General features: G+C 39.2%; 1 protein-coding gene across 1 annotated transcript in view; it reads right to left on the reverse strand.

The window, feature by feature from the left end:
* Positions 1 to 6538: 6538 nt before the first annotated feature.
* wdr75 (WD repeat domain 75) overlaps positions 6539 to 22424 on the reverse strand; it is a 46657-nt gene continuing 30771 nt past the window's right edge. The window contains exons 13-21 of the mRNA XM_073047007.1: positions 21730 to 21890; positions 20665 to 20845; positions 19870 to 19964; positions 19687 to 19782; positions 14927 to 15096; positions 14763 to 14822; positions 13393 to 13524; positions 13202 to 13293; positions 6539 to 7707 (exon numbers count right to left, since the gene is read on the reverse strand). Of these exons, the coding sequence (XP_072903108.1) occupies positions 7503 to 7707; positions 13202 to 13293; positions 13393 to 13524; positions 14763 to 14822; positions 14927 to 15096; positions 19687 to 19782; positions 19870 to 19964; positions 20665 to 20845; positions 21730 to 21890 (1192 nt within the window). The 3' untranslated portion in view covers positions 6539 to 7502. The remainder of the gene's footprint in view (positions 7708 to 13201; positions 13294 to 13392; positions 13525 to 14762; positions 14823 to 14926; positions 15097 to 19686; positions 19783 to 19869; positions 19965 to 20664; positions 20846 to 21729; positions 21891 to 22424) is intronic.

Raw genomic sequence — 22424 nt, forward strand, 5'->3', positions numbered from 1 at the left:
TGTGGACAAACACTTTTGAAACTGCAGGGCATGAGAAAAGTCAAGCTGAAGCTCTGCCTCAGCATTCATGTCCATCCATTAATAAGAAAAACTGTAGTTAGCCCTTTTCTGTTTAAGTAACAGAAGCATTAATTTAAAAAACCACTTATGGGTTACAGTTTCGGATGGAGGAGGGAGTCATATGAACTGTGCAAGAAAGGAATGGTATCGCTTGACTCCTAATGGCGACTCCTTTGCTTGCATATTCAGAAACACCTCTGTTTCCATCTTTATTATCTCTATTTTCCCTTTCAGGGTTCTTTTGAAGACCCTGACCTGAGGTTACACGCTGACTACGGTTCTTTATGGGAATGGGACCTGCTCTCGGGGTTTCACGACTGGCAGTTATTCAGCACGCCAAGGGCTTGGCCTAAGAGCTTTGCTTGCCGTGGGAGGACTGGGATTTCGTGGCTCTGGAGATGGGGGATCGGAGGTTAGTGCCTGGGCAGATTGATGTGTCGTGGGAGATGGAAGATCACACAGATGGCTGTGTGCGCAGAGACGCAATATCTTTGGCACAGAGCTCGGAAAAAGTGACACAACAGACTTTTTATCATCGTAAACCAGCAAGTTGTTTGTTATGTTTCCCCTCTTTCTCCCTTATTAGGGGGAGAGAAAGCCTGTGGTATGTCGAATACCGGGTGAACGAGTAGTCTTTGGGGTACTGCAAGTCTGTGTCTTTGCTGTTCTTTTGCTCACACGAGTGCTGATGCTTTTCTTTGCCGATGGGGGAGGGGGAATTGTTACTTGCTGCCTCTTATGTGTGTGTGTGGGGAGGGGGGTATTTTGGGGTTCTAACATTTAACTGTCATTCATTCTTTGGGGGCACTTCTCTGTTTCCGTGGATAGTTGCGAAGAAAAAGCATTTCACATTTCTCTGACATTAAATGTACCTTTGAAACCTTAGACGTCATTCATAAGAACTATTGGCATTCCTCTGTAATCTATGCAGTCTGTATCTGCTCGCATAACCACTGGCAAAATATATTCCAGGGTCATTGCTTTGCTTTGCGTGAAGTTTTCTTTGCAATGATTTTTATTTTAACACCTCACAGCAATAAGTTAAAGTGAGACAAGTGACATCTGGGAACTTATTTCAATTTCCCATCATTTCGGGCCACCCATGCTCAGCCCGGGGCATCAGCAGCAGCTTATTTCTGATGTAAAGAGTGATTTCTCCCCCCGAAGCATGACGGGCCTTTGGAATACTCCACCCAGCTGGGCTGCAGAGGCTCAGCTGCTGAGCTCAGTCAAGAAGGAGACTGATAAGATTTTCAGATATTAAAAGAATCCAGAGCATGTACTGTGAAGTGGCACTGACACTGAGCCACGGTGGATCAAGCGTTCGTATCAATTCCCATTCCTATTTCTTATATTCCAAAAATCTTTTAAACCTACAAGTAGCTGGGGTTGCACCTGGATAACAGACTTGAGTGGAGCACCAACATAGAGGCTGTGTACAAGAAAGGCCAGAGTCACCTCTACTTCCTGAGGAGATTGAGGTCCTTTGGAGTATGCAGGCCTCTCCTTCACATGATCTACTAGTCTGTTGTCACCAGCACAGACTTCCATGTGGTGGTGTGCTGGGGCAATGGAATCAGCATGCGTGATGCCTACCGGCTCAACAAACCGATTAGAAAGGCTGGCTCTGTTATTGGGGTCAAACTGGACACACTGGAGACTGTGGTAGACCCTCTGGAAAATCCTGGCAATTCTGGACAACGTTTCTCAGCCTCTGCATGCCACCTTGGTTGAACAGAGGAGCACTTTCAGTAATAGACTAAGAGAACTGTGCTGCTCTATAGAGCACTATATGAGGACATTCTTAACCTCGGCCATTAGACTCTACAATGAATCAACCTATAGCCAGGGAAGTGATGACCCCTTTCTATTATTCTGTTTGAGGTAACTTTTTTAAAATTATTTCTTACTTCTCTTCTAATATTTGTATATTTGCACTTGGTAATGGTACTGTGACATTTTAATTTCCTTTGGGATCAATAAAGTATCTACCTATCTGTCTTGTGGTGTAATCTCTACTGTGCTGTTGATTGGGTGCCTGCTTTGGGGAATACATACAATTGTAAGCACAATGTTCAACTTCTGGTTGCCTTTTTCTTTAGTTTTCTGGCCCACCCCCATTCGGGCCTAGACCATACTTGGCTAAAACTTGTTACAGCTTCAGCGCTTTCTGGTTTTGACCTAGTACATTTCCACTGATTCTGGCAGGCCTGCTGTTCAAAGTCCTCTGTCTTAACTGGACAGGGTGGGAAGGAAAGGACATGTACTGGGGTAAAATGGACTGCAGAAAGTAAGGGAATGGGCAGAGGAATTTCTGACTGCAATGAGAGTAACAAGTTTCTCTCATTGTTACTTTCCAATGTAGAAAACTTTCAGAACACATGGACATAACTCCCAGAAGAGGAGCAATGAGTGCTGGCATGTGGCTGAAGATTTCAGCTATCAGATGGGTTAAGTCTACTGAAGAATAATTTACAGTGATTTGGGGAGGGCTTAGACTAATGATGTTTTGGGGATAGAGTATGATTGCCTTTCTAATGATAACTATGTTTAAATGAGTTACAGCCTGCAGAGCGTGAACCTGACAATCTCTTCAGCATTTTGCTTAAAGTAATAAAGTTTGACAAAGCGTTGGGATCAGTGGAGAAAAGTGGAAGTAAAATCAATTTTAGTAATGCTTTCGATATGCATTCCCAGTTAGGGAGAAAGTAAAACACATGATTTAGACGTACAATAAAAACTAGGACTTAGTCAGCAATCAAATCCCATCTGTAACAGTTCACTGCAAGGTTAAGGCAGTAGATTATAATTGGTGTGACTTGAGCAATCATCCTCCTTTACACTTTTCTTCCACTAATTTTGAACTTCCTCATTTCAAGTTGTGCCTTCACTATTTAACATGCACCCAATTTATTTTAGGCATAATATTCATTGTGGAAACAGGCAATAGATCATGCGGTATGTTGAAACTTGAATGGCATGGCAAGAAAGTCAAATTGTGGACAGAAGAAAGATGGTAAACTGTTTCAAATTGATATGCACTTAATAAATCATAAGCAAAGCTTCTGACTCTGGGTTATAACATGCAGCTTTCTGAAATCCTACAAAGATATGATTCTTGCACAAAAACCTAGAAATACAATCTACTTATGAACTAATTACAATGGCTGTAATCTCCAGAATCTTTGCAATGTTCTTAACTTAGCATATTTTGCAAATCTATTGGAGTTGTAAAACAAAACTCAAAATGAAATTTGTTAACTGCTAGTTTCAGCAAATGCAATCTTCACTATCAGCAGGACAAAATCATATGATCATGAGTCCTGAAGAAGGATCTCAGCCTGTTTACTCATTTCTGGACATGTTGCCTGGCCTGCTGAGTTCCTCCAGCATTTTGTGTGTGTTGTTTTGGATTTCCAGCATCTGCAGATTTTCTCCTGTTTGTCATATAATCATTTGTTTTGTTAACATCTATTTTTAAATCACACTTAATTCCTCAAACCCAGATCTACTCCACTTCCTTGGGGGAAGAGGTTAGGGAGCAGTGACTAATGATGTGTTGAGCCCATTTCATCTTTGCAGCTCATGGAGGTTTAAAAAGAGTTGAGTTGGTGGCAAGGAAGGCAAATGCAATATTAACATTCATTTCTAGAGGACTACAGCATAAAAACAAGGTGTAATGCTGAGGCTTTATAAGGCATTGGTCAGACCGCATTTGGAGTATTGTGAGCAGTTTTGGGTCCCTTTTCGAAGAAAGGGTGTGCTGGCATTGGAGAGGGTCCAGAGGCTGTTCACAAGAATGATCCTGGGAATAAAAGTGTTAACATATGAGAGGTGTTTGATGGCTGTGGGCCTGTATTTGTTGGCTTTTAGAAGAATGTGGAGTGATTCCATTGAATCCTATTGAATATTGAAAGGCCTAGACCGAGAAGATGTTTACAATATTGGAACTTGACAGCACAGCCTAAGAATTCAAGGACATCCCTTTAGAACAAAGATGAGGAGCAATTTCTTTAGCCAGAATTTGGTGAATCTGGAATTCATTACCACGGGCGGTTGTAGAAGCCAAACCACTGGGTATATTTAAAGCAGAGGTCGATAGGTTCTTGTAAGTACAGAGTTACGGGCAGAAGGCAGGAGAATGGGGTTGACAGGAATAATAAATCAGCCATGATGGACAAAGAAAATTCGATGGGCTGAATTCTGCTCCTATATGGTCTCAATATAAGGTCCCCAGAGTCAGACAATTGCCTCACATAAGATTAACAGGGTTGGAATTAGCTGGCAAACAAACCTATCGACTTGATCAGTGTGATGAGAATGTATGTCAACGCTGTGCCAATTACAGCAAAAAAAAGGTCTCCAATGTAAAAAAATCATTTTCTTTTTGTTATTTGCTAATTTACTGCAAACATTTTCAACTATGAAATGATCTCAACTGCCCAAACTTTTATCCACCCTGTGGATCTGCCAAAATATTAAACTGCTTGCGATTTAGAAGGAAGTAACCCAAGTAGTACACATGGTGATGAAAAGCATCCAACAAAAATTCAGCATGAACAAAAGAAAACGCGAGGCAATGAGAAAAGCAAGCAGAACTGTTGCTGACTAGGCACCTCTGAAAGAATATCAGTGAAATAGAGGTTCTCACAACTTATGCTGTGAAAATAACTGATAACATTAATTGATGGAGCATTTTTTGATTAAACTGTAATAAAGGAATAGTTTAACTAGACATAGAAAACATGATATACAAATGTATATTGGTTTCCTTCAGTTTTTCAGTGTTTTCTGTCTTATGGCTGATTGATGGGTGGGTGGTCTGTTAATAAGGGGAGTTGGGGGTTTTGAAGCTACTGTCACTGTTCTTTTCTTCGAGTGGAGAGATCTGGGATTGTTATTATCCCTTTTTTTCTGTGAGGGGATCAGGAATTGTTATTGTCATATTTTTTTTCTGTGGGAGAGGGGTGGGGCTTTGATGATATGGTCACAATTTTTTTCCGCAGGGAGGGAGTGGGGTATTTTGGGGTCTGCAAGTTTTGCTTATTTTCTTTTTTTGTGCCAGGGTGGGGCAAGATGATGTCTTTTCTTTCATCAACCCCCATGTTCTTTCTGTATTTCATGGTTATCTGGAGAAGACAAATATCAGAGTTGTACTGTGCATGCATACTTTGACAACAGAATACACGTTTGATCCTTTGGAAACAGAAGAGGGCAGATTACCTTTGTGGAATTGAAGATCCTGGCCTTTGCCCAGAACTTATTGAAGATTCACACTACATCCCCACACTAATCCTCCCCTAATTTGTCAAATTTTATTTTACACATTTCTTTAAAGGAATAAATGCCAAGAAATCAAACGCTGGAATCTATAAGATATTGGAGCAGAATTGGACCAGATGTCCCATTGATCTGCTCTGCCATTTCATCATGGCTGATACAATTTTCCTCTCAGCCCCAGTTTCCTGCCTTCTCCCCCGTATCCCTTCATGCCCCAACCAATCGAGAATTTATCAACCTCTACATTAAATATACATAAAGACTTGGCCTTCACAGCTGCCGGTGGCAAAGAATCCAACAGATTCACCACGCTCTGGCAAAAGAAAGTCCTCCTCATCTCCATTCTAAAAGAATACCCTTCTATTCTGAAGCTGTCCTTTGGTCTTAGACTCTCCTAGCATAGGAAACATAAACTCTATCAAGGCCTTTCACCATTCAATAGGTTTCATTGAGGTCACCCCTCATTCTTCTGAATTCTAGTGATTATAGACCCACAGCCATTAGACACTCTTCATATAGAACCATAGAACATTACAGCACAGAAACAGGCCTTTTGGCCCTTCTTGTCTGTGCAGAACCATTTTTCTGCCTCGTCCCACTGACCTGCACCTGGACCATATCCTTCCATACACCTCTCATCCATGTAGCTGTCCAAGTTTTTCTTAAATGTTAAAAGTGAGCCCGCATTTACAACTGCATCTCATTCCACACTCCCACCACTCTCTGTGTGAAGAAGCCCCCCCTAATGTTCCCATTAAACTTTCCCCCCTTCACCCTTAACCCATGTCCTCTGGGTTTTTTCTCCCCTAGCCTCAGTGGAAAAAGCCTGCTTGCATTCACTCTATCTATACCCTATGACAAACATTCAATTCTGGAATCATTTTCCTGAACCTCCTTTGAACCCTCTCCAGTTTCAGCACATCCTTTCTATGATAAGGTGCCCAGACCTAGCTGTCATTGCCAAATTTGTAGGTGACATTTCAGCTGTGTGGTTACACAATTGTGGGCACAGAGTAAGTAAAGCAGTGGGCTAAGCACACATCTTTGAGGTGCCTCAGTGTTGACTATCAGCGAGGACAAGAAGTTATTTCCGATCTGCACTGCCTGTGATCTCTTGATGAGGAAGGCAAGCATCCAGAGGGAAATGCAGAGGCCCAGGTTTTAGAGCTTGATGATTAGAATAGGAAAAAGACTTGCATGAGATTAAATCTAATTTTTATTGCATTTTATATTTAAAAAGAGGGTTGTCAGGAGCAATATGGAGCACTTTTATAAAACTAATAAGGGTTACATGAAATAGGAAAAAGCAAAATGTAGACTCCAATATTTATCTTACACCAGTATTTACAGTATAAACAGTGCAGATCCATTGAGGTCTTGCAGATAGCATCTTAGGTTTGTTCAAAAAATTATGCTAATATATTGCTGGGCTTTTAACACTTCTGTAAGGCTAAAAGCTGAGTCAGTATTACTCTGGAACTTTTATATATATATATATATATATATATATCTCACACAATAGTTATGACTGTTGAATGGCAGAATAGATATGAAGGGCTCATAACCGTCTCTGGTTCCAATATTCTGAAGCTTTTCCAAATATTGGATGGTTAAGCATTTACACAATTTTATTGAATGATATTCTCATTCCTTTGCTGATTTAATGATGAATTATTGAGAAAGTTATACTATTTCTTGGGCAGCAATAGTGCAGCCCCAGCCAGACTCTTGGTACTGTCATGCTTGAACTCCAGTTTTGAGGTGACAGATGATGCATTGTGGAACTGAAGGTGGAATGAGAGGCTGGCAGGCAGGCTAGTTGGCATGTTCCTTCCATCTTTTACGCTGGGCTTCTGAGCACTTTCAGTGCATGGATTCTAATAAAACAGCACCAACTCCACTCTGAGCAGTCATGGGCTAGAGATTCCCAGGAGTCAATGAAGATATCTCACTATTTATTTCTATATAGGTTATCCATTTGTAAAAGGAGCAACTTGTTACTGATGCTGCCTCTTCCACCCTCCAAATGGGTCCATTCAAGAAACACAAATAGTGTATTTATTGTAAAAATGAAACTTTATAGTTAACCATATCTGAATATATGTTGTAAAATATTTAGTACAAAATTCTTCAGATCACCAGCAGGAATTAATTTCTCCAGTCTATACAGTAAATAGCCAGTCATAATTAGTCCTCTCAAGTTTTTTTAGTTCTTTTTCCTCAGATTTAGTCAATTTGGGTAAAAGTTCTTCAGATGAATATACTTTTTGCACCTCTTGCTTATCTTCAAAGAGACTTGTCTCCATATCGGATTCATCTTCCTCTTTTTCACTCTCTATTTCCACCTCCTCTTGTTCTTCTTTTGAGCTGATTTTAAAGATCATAAAAATAGAGGGATAAGCATTAAGGTTTTCTTCCTTCAATTGAATACTTGAGGTTGAGGGAGGGAGAGGGGGTAATTAGTTGTTACTTCAGCTGGAGGCAAATGCACCAAAAAACACTTTAAACAGAGCCTGCAATTGCAATATAAAACTGAACATCTCACACTTTTAAAGAAAAAATAATGATAACTAAGTGGTCATTTTATCTATGAACTTCTGGTGTATTTCTGAAATCTCAGTTCACAACTTATAATATCGAATCCAATTTGGACAAACTCAATTATTTTTTTCTCTAACTTTAATAAGCTGAAAATTTGAAATATATATTACTCTGAACACAGAAATCTTGCACTCTGTCTGCTTTTGTGGAATACTTTGAAGTGGTAATTCAGTCTTGCTTTCTTAATCCCATTCATTATTTTGTATCCTCTCCATTGAGCCCCCTTAACTATTCTTTGCCCAAATAGAAAGTCTTAAGATTACTATTCATTTAGGTTATTGAACAGATATTAACTTGGCACAAATTCAAGTAACAGAAAATGAGCATGGACCAGAAACAGAGCAAATCAATTACTTACTCTTCAAATGTATATCCCTCTCTTTGCTCTGTAAAAGTCTTCCCTTTGCCCACTACCCATCTTAAAATCACTTTCTATAGCTTTTCCTAACTCAATCTACATGTGAAACTCCTTGGGTGCTTTTCCTAAGAATATGAAAAGATGGTAAATAACATCTAGTTGTTGATACCATATTTTCATCTTCAAGGATAACAAAAACAGTATTTAATGGCTACATTCTAATTCTCAATGTGATTAACAAGTAGTAATTATTGCTCACCTTTTGACCTATAGAATATTTTCTTTTTTTAAAACTTAATTTAATATTGCCACATGCACATCCTTTTGAAATTTTTCCTATCTCATTATCCACCTGCTTCTTAATGTTACCAGTGACTCTAAAGGGTTTATAGCTGGATTCAGATATCACCCTTGTGTAATTAACGTAAATCTATTACGGTGAGGAAACAAGAACAATTTTTAATCTGTAAATAAAATTAAGAGAATTCTTGAAATTTTACCTGCTCATTGTTCTTAAAATGAAAGCTTCAGCCTTTTCATTCTGCTTTTACTTGGAACTGCTGAGTAGCCAAACTGAACAAAACACTTTCTAGACCTCTTTAATTTTTTTTCCTGCTTATCATCATTTGCTTCCTTCTTGTTTCCTCTTCCTGTATCTTGCCAGCCTTTAATTAAGATAACTGCCGGCTGACAAGCGCAGGACTGCTCAGTTTGGGTCACTAGCACTGCCTGGCGAATTGCATCGATCCAATACACAGCTTGGCATATAAACATTAACTGATCTAAAATGTGCTGCGTGAAAATTGTTCATTTACAGTACTGTGCAAAAGTCTGAGCCACATATAGGGCAACTTTTGCACAATACTGTAGTAAATTTATGTATTGCACTGTACTGCTGCCACAAACAAATTTCACGATAAATGTGAACGATGATATACTTGATTCTATTATGGGTTCTCTGTTGTGGACTGAGAGTGGGAAGGAGGCAGAGAGAAGGGAATCAAGGTTGGGAAAAGGAAGGAAGAAGAGAGGGAACAGGAAGCACCAGAGAGTAATGATCAATAAACCAATTGTTTGGAAACAAATGACATGGTGTCTCAGATGTGGGTGTTTCTGCACCCCACACACTTCTCTGCCACCTGTCCCACACTCCTCCCATGACGCTCCACCTTGCCAGTCTCAACACCCTTTGCTCCTGCCAGATTAATAAACTCACTCTCCACTCTACATTGCCAAATACAGTACTGTGCAAAAGACTTAGGCGCCCTAGCTATTTATATGTGCTTAAGACTTTTACACAGTACTGTACATAGCAAAAATTGAAAGAATACACCATGGAGACCTTCAATGCATCAAAGTTTAAGGACAACGACAGTAGCTCTGGAGCCTGATCCATTGAACAGACTGATCTCTTGTGCACAAATACACATACAGCTGGATGAACGCATACAAGTCCTGCACTACGTAGGCCTGCCCTTATGTGAATGGAAAGTTGTCTATTCAGGCCAGAAATTCGCATGACAGCTGTCATTCAGAAGTGATCAGTGGAGTCACCACTTTGTTTAGCCCAATGATTTAGAAGGGCAATCTGGAGTCTGTGTGACGAGACACAGTAATTGTCCCACTCAGCATTTGGCCTGAAACCCAGAGTCCAGGCCCTAGTGTCAGCTCACCAGCCTGAGCTCTGTGCAGTTTCCCATTAGCACTAACAACAATTGTAAATAAACTTTTTTAAGAAAAGGACCATTACTTCTTGTTTTTATTTTCTTATGACATTGGAGGATGCCATTCAGTCCATCAGGTCTTTATCAGATGTCCCAGCAATCCCACTCTCCTGTTACTTCCCTGTAACCTACTCTTTCTCACATACTTATCAATTCCTCCTGATTCTTCTACCACGCACTGATACGTAAGATAATTTACAAATAGCCAAATAACACCTTTGAGACGTGTAAGGAACCTTGAACACCTGCAGGATTACAGAGAGGACAAGGGACCTCAACAGAGGCCACACTAAATGTCAGAATCAATCACCAGTTTCATGGAGCAGTGAGACAGCAGCACTACCTGCTGCAACACAACAATCACAAGGTTCTTTGAATTGTTGGCCTGGATGTACATTTGAGAGATGGGACTTGAAGTGAGAGGCACTAGTGTTTAAATAAGGTAGGTCTTGGCTCAAGCTGGTGAGTTTCACTTAACAGGACTCCAAAGGAGGCATATTTGGAAATTGTTAGTTAATAATTGATTGGCAAATTAGCTAATTGACAGCAGTCAATAAAAAGAAGGTTTTGTCAGACAGAGTGGTGAACAGCTGGTGCAAGAGGCAGGAAGTCAGGTTCTTGGATCACTGGAATCTCTTCTGGAGGAGAAGCGATCTACGTTCTTGAAGGGAAATTTGATTTTGCCACTGAGAGGTAGGAATTGAAAGAGTTAAGTCGATGAGAATTCAGGAGTATGTGCAGCAACCAAAGCATGTATGGCTAGCAATCGGGCCAACCATGTTTACAGTAAAAGGGTAGACAGGACCACTGCTTTAAAATGCACCCGTTTCAGTGTATGTACAGTTGCAAGAAAAACTCCGAACCCTTTGCATTTACCTGGTTTTCTGCATTAGTTACTCTTCAGTGGTCTAACCTTCATGTAAGTCCCAATAATAGACAATCTGCCTAAACTAGTAACACACAAAACAACTGTACTTCTTGTCAGAATTGAGTACACCATTTGAAAAATCAGTCTAGGTTCAAAAAAACTATGTGAACCTCTGGGATAATGCCTTCTACAAAAGCTATTGGAATCAGGTTACTGACAGAACCTGCTCTTCTCAAGAGAGATCCATTATGTGCACCATGCCTCAATCAACTTTCAGAGGACCTTAGAAGAACTGTAGAGATGCATGAAGCTGGAAAAGGCTACAAAAGTACTTCTGAAGACCAGAGTGTTCACCAGTCCACAGTGAGAGAAACTGTCTCCAAATGGAGGCAATTCAGTACTGGTGCTATCTCTCCCTAACAGTGGGCATCTTGCAAAGATCACACCGAGAATACCATGCAATACTGAAGGAGGTGGAAAAAGAACCCAAGGGCAACAGCAAAAGACCTGCAGAAATCTCTAGAACTTGCTAAAGTCTCTGTTCATGTGTCCATTATAAGAAAAACACTGAACAAGAATGATGTTCATGGAGGAAACCGCTGCTCTCAAGTTTGCAAAAGAACACCTGGATGTTCCATAACACTTCTGGAACAATGTCCTGAGGGCAAATAAAACTAAAGTTGAACTTTCTGGCAGAAACGCATACTGCTGGATGGAGGGGAAAGGGCACTGCACACCAGTCCAAAACCTCATCCCGCTGTGAAGCATAGTGGAAGGAGCATCATGGTTTGGGGCTGCTTTGCTACCTCAGGGCTGGAGCAGTTTGCAATTGTTGAGGGAACAATAAATTCAAAAATTGTATCAAGACATTTTATAGAATGTCAGGGTAGCGGTCTGTCATCTGAAGCTTAATATAAGTTGGATGATGCAATGAGACAATAATTTGAAAGACAAGAGTATTTAGAAGAAAGTTTCTGTTTTGGAATGGCCAAGTCAAAGTCCAGACCTTAACCCAATTGAGGTGCTACAGCATGACCTGAAGAGGCTGTTCATATAAGGCATTCCAGAAATATTGGTAAACTGGAACAGTTTTGTATGGAGGAATGGTCGAAAAGTTTGTCCTTGCTGTCATGCAAATTTGATCAGCAACTAAAGGAAACATTTGGTGGAGGTTATTGTTGCGAAAGGAGGTTCTACCAGTTAGTAAATACAAGGGTTAACATACTTCTTCCAGCCTGGACTGTGAATGATTAAACCATACGTTGAATAAACACATGAAATGTACAAGTATTTGTGTGTTGTTAGTTTAGACAGATTGTGTTTGTCTACTATTGTGACTTAGATAAGATCAGTCCACATTTTATGATCAATTAACACAGAAAACCAGGTTCATGAACTTTTTCCAAAGCTTAACATGCAAGCAGACAAACTGAGAGCAGGATTATCTCCAGGGACTGAGATTCTGTGGTCATCACCAAAATGTGATTGAGAAAAGGGCAGGACTGATTGCCAATGCTGTAGGTGTGTCAGAGGAAGGAGTGGAGGGGGGTGTTTATTTAATAAGGGCAGACATTTTAGATATTCAAACGAGGATAGGACCTATACAATGAAGGGCAGAGCACTGACAAGTGTCGTAGCACCGACAGTTACAATCTCTTTCCCACGGTTTGTAAGTCTAGCACTGGGGCATAGATACAAAATAAAAGAGGAGATTTAAGAGACTTGAGAGCTAAATTCTATACACAGAGGAATGAACTGACACAGGAAGTGATTGAGATGGGTACAATTGCAATATTTAAGTTGCATTTGGATAGGTATATGGAGGTTAACAGCTTGGAGAGTTCTGGGGTGAAGGCAGGCAACCATGACTAGCACAGAGGATGCTGTGCTTGGCTTGGATCTGTTGAGCTGAGCAGTTTGTTTCTGTGTTGTATTGCTCTATGACTAGAAACAGCTTGAGAGACTTGAGGGATTCTCAAGAAAGCTGATATTGAGGACAATTTTTTGAGGAAGCAGTAAGGAAATATATCCAGCTTCATAACTCAGGGAAATGATTTGCCTTCTGAGATTAAAGAACAGGATATAAGAACATACAAATTATAGTATGAATAGACTCAACTTTCAAGCCCACTAAAGCATTTAATAAGATTAAAGGTGATCCAATTGTAACTTTAACTTATTCCCATGGCAAAGAAATTGGGCATATTACAGCTTATGTCCAAACGAAAAGCTACCTTCATGAATCTTTGGAGTTATTAATCCCAGAATTAGAGGAACAAACATAACCAAAGTACCTATTCACAATCTTACCCTTTGTCTTCCTTAGGAATCAGTAACGAATTCATAAACATCGAACAGAGAAATGAAGCATTTGGCAGAACATGAGCTGGTGTATGAAGCATCTGAAGGAAACAAGAGTTTTGAATAAAGGTTTTTTACCAAAAAATGTTAAATACATTTAAAATTCCATATTTGTAAATACTTATAATTCATTTAATTACCTCATTAATTGCAGTAGATCCTTCAGGCAGTGCGGTTTGTTCTGCTTCTGACCCAGATTTTATTTGATGTTGCTGCTGTTTTCCAAGTAACACATGGAAAGGAGTCATCAGAGCATTTTCTTCTGTCACCAACTGGAAATAAATTGAATTTTGATGTTAGTTTGATGACATGCAACTTTCCAGAATCATATTCTTACCAGAATCAGAAGTAAATTTAATAATACTTGAACATTTCTACCATTCTATACACAATGAAACCAATAACAAGAATAACTTAATACATGAAGATGGCGAACAAGGTTAAAGGACTGTATTAGGGGTTATATATCGATGCAGATTGAGAGAGTTAATATGGTAAACAAGCCATAATACAACTTATTACATGGATATAATCCAACTTGAACACTTGAACTCCAACACAAAATGAAAGCTCGCCGGTGAAGGAGTGATGAGAATGCAGAGACTTCGTGATGATGTAGACAAGCTGAGTGAATGGCATCACCGTGACAGATGGATTACAGCATTGGGGAAAAAGGGAAATGATGATGCTCGGAGACCTGGTTTTTGTGCACATACGTCACTGAAAGCTTACATACAGGTTCATTCAATAATGAACTAAATTGACATGTTAGCCTTTATTGAAGAGGATCAGAATATAGGTAATATATAAATATGTCTAACTACAATAATACAAGGCCTTTGAGACCAAAATTATACACTATATCAACACTTCGTCTTTAAAAAAAAGTTATCCTTGTTTTAGAGGGAGTGCAATTAAGATTCACTATCCTATTTCATGGGACAATGGGTTTGCCACTTGAGGAGATACTGATTCTCTAAAGTTTAGGATAACATTAGAAGCTCTCAGAAACATATAGATCTCAAAGCTGATGAAAAGTTGGTTCCTCTGAATGCAAAGACTAGAGCTAGGGATGAAAATAAGGGGTAAACCAAGATGAAAAAAAAAATCTTATCACAGAGCATTGAACCTTTGAAATATTATACCAAGTGAAAGGCCCAATTATAAGAACGTTCAGGTTAAGTGCATGGTAAATGCCGGTGGCAAGTCATTACGTAGAAATTGGGATGGCATGGTAGCAAAACGGTTAAAGCAACATTATGACAGTGCCAGTGAGCCAAGTTTAATTCTGCACTGTCTGTAAGAAGTTTGTACGTTCTCCCCACGATCATGTGGGTTTCCTCGCACATTCCAAAGACATATCAGTTAGTAGGTTAATGGGTCACATGTGGCACATGTTCACTGGGCTGGCAGGGCCTGCTACTGTGCTGTATCTCTAAACCAAATAAACAAAATTCTGGCCACCCTGCAAAAGTAAATGTTTCTTAGGGACTGGCCATATTACACGCACCTGCTTGCTGGATAGCGTTAGTCTTTCTTCTTCTGATTTTGTACTGAATGTCATCAAGTCCTGCCAGAGGAAAAAAATGTTTCCCAATGTATCAATCACTTCATAAATTAGAAGAGCTTAGTTCCTTAATTGGCTTTCAGCTCCACAACTTAAAATTGCTTTACCTGGGAATCTGTGAGGAAATAAAGCTGTGATCTGGCTAACCACTGCTGGTTCTCTGAACTACAGTCCTCAGCCAGTTCTCTGGGAACAAAGACAGCCGACTTGACTGGAACATCACACACATTCTTCTGCATGTACAAGGGTCGTGGCTCATTGGGCTTAAAAACAAACACTATAAAAATAATCAACATTCAGGCATTGACTTGGAGAGACTAAACAAAGGTATAGTCTTAAAATTATGGCAAATGACAAATTATACATAGTTTTACATTTTTTTCTATTAAAACTATTACTTAGCAAACAAAAAGAAAAAAAGAATTAAATGTGGTTGGCATTCATCAAGGCAGAATATTGAGTTATCGAATGAGAGAATGATGTGGTAATTCAGTTTTCCTTGCCTGGGACACATAACAGAGCCCAGCATGGGAAGGCAATGTTTCCATACCAATTATGATGAGGAATTTGATTAACTCATTGATCTCAGTAGTGGTGTAACATAAAGACAACAATAAGCTTATGCGTTTTTAGGGAAAAAAACAATAATCTGAAAGATTAGTTGAATACTTCTGAATACGAGAAATATTCCAACATTATGAACAGCTTTGACAAATGTTGATACCAGGAATACCAGATAATTTACTATTTCATAGGTGCAGGGCAGCGGGGCATTTTACATGCCATTATTGCTACCCCACAGGCTGCTTCTTTCTTAAACTTAGCTAGGGAACTGTGTAAAGGTAAATTGTAACTTTCTTCACAGGTCAGAGGCACCAAGAGACGTTTACCACCGAGTGCAAAACTTGCACCAATATCAGGTTACAAGCTGCCCGAATGATGCATCCTAATTTTAACACTTATGCAACTTCACTCCAGGACACAAAATCCATGCTGGTAATCCAACCTCACTGCCAAGTGGCTGACTTCTTCAGTTTCTGTCAAGATACTAGATGGGTGTCATGGCAAGGGAATGGACAGAATGTGCTACTCCATTCCCTAGTGCAGTCTTTCAGAAACAATCCACATATCATGTGGCATTGCACTTTTGTGCAGTATGGAAACCAAAAGAGAAAGGCCAGTGTTTTTTTAATCTAACTGGAGAAATGGTCATTAGTAAACAAACAAAAAATAAACTGTAGGACATGAATTTATCTCATGTTTTCTTCACTTTCCTAGAAAAAATGCTGATAGAATGTTTTTCAATAGTCATTGAAATAAACAAGAAGACTATTTAAAGCCACAAGAAGAGTTTAATACAAGCTATAAATAAAGAATAGGATATACAGTGCCTTAAAGTATTCAGCCCCCACAACTATTTTCCCATTTTATGGTCTCATTTTCTAAATTTAAGATATATTGACATAGGATTTTTTGAGCTAATCTACAAAACATTGTGCATCGTGTCAAATCAAAAGAAAACTTTCAAAACCTGTCAACAATTTACGAAAAATTTAAAACCAAAATTGTGAAGCTGAAAAAGTATTTATCCTCTTCGTAATTACTACACTATTTTTTCTCAGTATTAATATACTGCCTTACCAACTCACACTATTTGTTCAAGTAGAAAATTGGAGGATCACCTGTTTTCAATGAATTCATAATACCCTCTCTCTCTCTGCAATGTCCAACAGTGTAGTAGATTTTCAACAGACCAACCAAAATAAAGACAGAAGAGCATTCCAGACAAGTCAGGAAAATGACAAAAAGACCGTCTCAAAGGCACTGAACTTATCTCTCAGCTCAGTGCAGTCCATTGTGAAAAAGTGGAAAAATATGAAACAATGACTACACTGCCTGTCAGATTAGTCACTGGAGAAGAATGGGACTTGTAAGAGAGGCTACTGTGACACCAAGTCACTCTTGAGTGCGCTGCAGAAGCCTGTAACTGGAGATGAAGACCAAAAGATATAGGAGCAGAAGTAGGCCATTCAGTCCATTGAGTCTGCTCTGCCATTCAATCATGGATGGATCCACTTCATCCAGTCATCCCTACTTCCCTGCTTTCACCCCATACCCTTTGATGACCTGGCTAATCAAGAACCTATCTATCTCTGCCTTAAATACACCAAAGGACTGGGCCTCCATAGATGCTTGTGGCAACAAATTCCACAGATTTACTGTCCTCTGACTCAAGTAATTTCTCCGCATCTGAGCTCTAAAAGGAACTCTTTCAATCCTGAAGTTGTGCCTTCTTGTCCTAGAATCCCGTACCATGGGAAATAACCGCCATATCTAATCTGTTCAGACTTTTTAACTTTTGGAATGCTTCTATGAGATCCCCCCTCATTCTCCTGAACTCCAGGGAATGGAGCCCAAGAGCTGCCAGATGTTCCTCATATGGTAACCCTCTCATTCCTGGAATCATTCTTGTGAATCTCCTCTGAATCCTCTCCAATGTCAGTATATCCTTTCTAAAATAAGAAGCCCAAAACTGCACACAATATTCCGAGAATGGTTCACGAGTGCCTTATACAGCCTTAACATCACATCCCGGCTCTTATATTCTATATCTAGAAATGAATGCCAACATTGCTTTCGCCTTATTCACAACCGACTCAACCTGCAAGTTAACCTTTAGGGTATTTTGCACAAAGACCCTCAAGTCTCTTTGCATCTCTGCATTTTGAATTCTCTCCCCATCTAAATAATAGTCTGCCCGTTTATTTCTTCCACCGAAGTGCATGACCATACACTTTCCAACACTGTATTTCATTTGTCACTTTGCCCATTCCCCTAAACTATCGAAATCTCTCTGCAGGCTCTCCAGCGTCATTTTGTATTGGTCCTATATCTACCCTCAATTCTCTTTTGCCCTTTATATACTTAAAAAAGATTTAAATATCTTCTTTTATATTATTCACCAGCTTCCTCTCATAATTCATCTTTTCCTTCCGAATAACCTTCTTAGTTTCCTTCTGCAAGTTTTTAAAAGCTCCCCAATCCTCTAACTTCTCACTAGCTCTGGCTTACTTGTATACCCTCTCTTTTGCTTTTACTTTGGCTCTGACCTCACTTGTCAGCCACTTGTCCTCCTTCCCTTTGAAAATTTCTTCTTACTTGTAATATATCTGTCTTGCACCTCCCTCATTTTTCGTAGAAACTCCAGCCATTGCAACTCTGCTGTCCTTCTTGCAAATGTCCCTTTCCAGTCAACTTTGGCCAGTTTTCCTCCCATGCCATTGTAATTTCCTTGATTCCAATGAAATACCAACACATTAGATTTTATTTTTTCCCTCTCAAATTTCAAAGTGAACTCGATCATATCGTGATCACTGTTCCTAACGGTTCCTTAACCTTAAGCTCTCTTATCACCTCCAGATCATTGCACAACACCCAATCCAGCACAGCCAATTCCCTAGTGGGCTCAACAACAAGTTGTTCTAAAAAGCCATCCCTGAGACATACAATAAATTCTCTCTCTTGAGGTCCAGTACTGGCCTGGTTTTCCCAATCCACTTTCATGTTAAAATCCTCAATGATTATCATGACATTGCCTTTCTGACATGCCATTTCTATCTCCTGCTGTAATTTGTAATCCACATCCCAGCTGCTGTTTGGAGCCTGTATGCAACTGCCATTAGGGTCCTTTTACCCTTGCCATTTCTTAGCTCAACCCATATAGACTCTACACCTTCTAATCCCAGGTTATCTCTTTCCAATGATTTAATATTATTTCTTAAACACAGAGTCCCACCACCCCCTCTGCCAACTAAGCTATCTTTTCAATAGGTTTTGGCTACACAATTTTTAAGGTCTTGCATAAAAAGGGCATTTATGGACGAAGGGCAAGGAAGACACCTTGGCTAAAAAAAAAAACATATCTGTGCCCATCAAAACTTTGCAAAGCATCTCTTAGAAAATACTGTAAAGATGTGGAAGAAAGTCTTGTTGTTGGGTGAGACTAAAGTGGAACATTTTGGCCTCAACACAGAAACACAATCCCTACTGTAAAGTATGGTGGAGGTAGCATTATGCTAGGAGGATGCTTTTCAGCTGCTGGGACTGGAAATCTGGTCAGGATTGAGGGGAAGATGAATGCTGCTTTATAAGAGAGATCCTAGATAAAAACCTGCTTGCCTCTGCCAGAAAGCTTACACTGGGGAGGAAGTTAGTTTTTCAGTAGGACAAAGCACACTGCCAGAGCAACGATGGGGTGGCTTCAAAGGAATAAAACTGATGTCCTTTGATGTACCAGAGTGCTGACCTTCACCTGATTGAACATCCCTGGCCAGACATCAAGTTTGCTATGCATTGCTGCTCCCCAACTAACCTGATAGAGTTTGAGCAATTTTACAAGGAGGAATGGTTAAATCTTGTTCCATCATGTTGTGTAAAGCTAATAGAGACTTATCCAAAAAGACTACCGGCTGTGGTAGCTGCAATAGGAGCCTCAACTAAGTACTGAGCAAAGGGGCATGAATACTTTTGAATTGATTACATCTCAGTTTTTGAACTTTTGGGTTTTTCATGCCTTACAAATTTCCCTCTTTTTGGGCTCTACTGTGAAAAGAGAAGCATGTGATTCACAAATAAAAATTCTCAGTTAAATTGATCAAAATCACTGGTTGTAATACTCACTTACGTGAACAAAAGGTTGGGGCTGAATACTTTTATAAGGCACTGTAAAAACTAAAATAAATTCTCTGTAAATGCAATTAATTGAAAACTGGAAACGTGAAACCTAAGCCTTTTCAAGTACCAAATTAAATGTATTAGTTTGTACTAATTTCAATAATTTGCCTTTGTCAATAACCACTATACTTACAGTCTATGTTCCTACGAAGGTCTGAAAACACAGCAACATTCTCAGAGAGAGGATCGACTTGCAAAGACATTACATTCAGCTGTGTGCTCCATTCCACTGTAAAGCAAAACATGTTTGTAAAATACTCTGCAACACGTTTTTTAACTGTACATTATCTGTTGGTGCTAGAAATTTCATACTCACAAGCGCAGCACAAAAGATTCCAGCAACAGAGAAACCCATTATCAGTTGAAGCAAGCAGGTACTTTGAACAACTAAGTCTTCCAAAGGCAAGATGCCTGAAAGATTAAAACAAAATACCAAATTATACAAACTAATAATGATTGATTGTGCTATATTAAATATAATTAAGGGCATGTTTATTATCAAATTTATACTTGCCTAATGCAAATGCTTATGAAAATAGTACTTAACCATAGATTACTCAAACCATCCAGGATACAAGCACATAAACCTAATTCAACCACAATGAGATAACATATAAACATTCATGAATCCATTATACAACTGCTTGCTCTCAAGAATTAATTTGATTTTTATTACGGTCAATATACTGTACACTTCACAAAAATACAACTGCAGATGCTGTGGATCAAAGAATATGTACACAACACTGGAAGAACTCAGCAGGTCAGGCAGCGTCCGTGAGAAAAGAGTAGTCAACGTTTCGGGCTGAGACCCTTTATCAGGAATGGGGGGAGGAAGAGATCCTGATGAAGGGTCTCGGCCCGAACCATTGGCTACTCTGTTCTCACTGACGCTGCCTGACCTGCTGAGTTCTTCCAGTGTTGTGTACGTATACTGTACACTTCAGTGCTAATCCTACATAAAATAGTCTTTATTCTTTATGGCTTTCTGAACTGAAGTTTCTCTTCACTTTGTGTTTATCACATAGGAACAATGGCAGGGATTTTGCCACTAGGTAAATACAGTTACTAAATTAAAATTAACAAATAACAACACACTTGCAACATTTACCGTATATTCCCCGGTGGCTGACAGAAAGTACATTTCAGGTCCCAAGTATTTGCATCCCACAGAGTAATGATTTGTTCAAAGCTGACAGCGAGTAGGGAACCGTCCTCAGAGAAACAACAATTTGTAGCCTGCAGTTTATGATATGTTCCCACAAAGTCACACGTCCAGCATTCACTTTTTTCTGGAAAGTAATGTTCAGAGAATACAATAACATCAAAGCCTGGAAACAAAGCTCTGATCAATTAGCTTAATACTGGGTAAAAACTTTGAACTTTACCTTCTAATAACCAGCATTGCAATTTGATATTACTCATGGTAATCATTCAGGAAATAAAACTACAAAACACAGATAATCCTCCCGTGCCAATGATCAGCAAATAGTGTGCAATCAGCTGAAGAGAAGGTGAGTTAGGTAAATCATGTAGTCAGCAAATCTGGTATGTTTTATTTATCCAAGTTCCCCAACAACTGTTAAAAGCTACTGGACATTGGTTCAGTGTGAAGTTATGCAACACCACCTTCTACTGTTCAACCTGCTACATTTATACAGCATTCCTGATGTTCTCCAAAGTTGTTAAAATAGACAAAGATTGCAAAATATTTATTAGTTCAGTGGAGGTATTGCAAAACATTATCTTTACATATCACTATAAATTAGGCAAACTTGCAGATTGTCATTAAAATGATGCACCCTCCTTGGAAATTTACTACTTATGACATACAATACTTCTTGCCTATGTTACCGTACCTGCTAGACATTCACCCTTGAAGACAGGAACCTTAGAATATACAAAAGTAAGTTATCGTAACATGTGGTTCTACTCTGCGTCTTTGGGTTTAAAATCAGTGATAGCTCAAGAACAAATAGCTCCATTTCTTTTAAATCAACATGCAGTGTACTCAATTACAACACCTGGATTTCCCATATCATGACAACCAAACTTCACAGTACTGTTCTCTCTCATATTCAGGATCCAATTTCAGTGTAATACATTGCTCAGCTGTTATTTTTCCCAAGTATATACAGCTGTCTAAATGGCCTGAATACAAACGGTAGGTACTTACGATAGATATCAGAATCATCCCCTAGAATCCAGACTTTAAACCGACCGTCCAAGCTAGATGTTACCAAAGTAGGTGGACTTCTGGAATCATCCAAATTTTGAAAGCATACGTTTGAAATATGGTTTTCATGTGGTGCGCAGATTGTGGTATTGAGGACAAAACTGTCGACAGGAAAAATATTGAATACAAGTTACACAACAAGTCAGATCTGATACATCTCAATTTACTGTAAGATTTGCTGCATCAGGTTAATAGTCTGTTTTCCTGGACAGGACACATGTAAATTTCAGCAAGAGGTTACATAATTCCTGGAACTTCACAGGAATCAATGAAACAGTACCTGAATTTATAAGAATCAGCAAAATTTTCTTTATAGAATGACATTATGAGAGCTCCAACTTCAGATTTCAATTTTCAATGAACTATTTATTGATGGGTGTTTATAAAGGATAAATCCTTGCAGAGACCTGGGTGGAAAGGAACTGCATAACACCCCTTCCTCTTAAAGGGAGATGCAATGTTTAAAATGAACATGGAATCTTAGTGGGAGACTTCCAGAATTTTAGTCAGGTTGAAGGGGCTGGTGCACACTTACAGCAACATGCAGAATGACAAGAAGATCAAATTAGTGTGAAACACAGATGGGAAGATACAAATTCCACTTTTTCAGGCTGACCTCATACAATTAGAATATG

This window comes from Hemitrygon akajei, chromosome 5 (genome assembly GCF_048418815.1).
Source record: "Hemitrygon akajei chromosome 5, sHemAka1.3, whole genome shotgun sequence".
NCBI lineage: Eukaryota > Metazoa > Chordata > Chondrichthyes > Myliobatiformes > Dasyatidae > Hemitrygon > Hemitrygon akajei.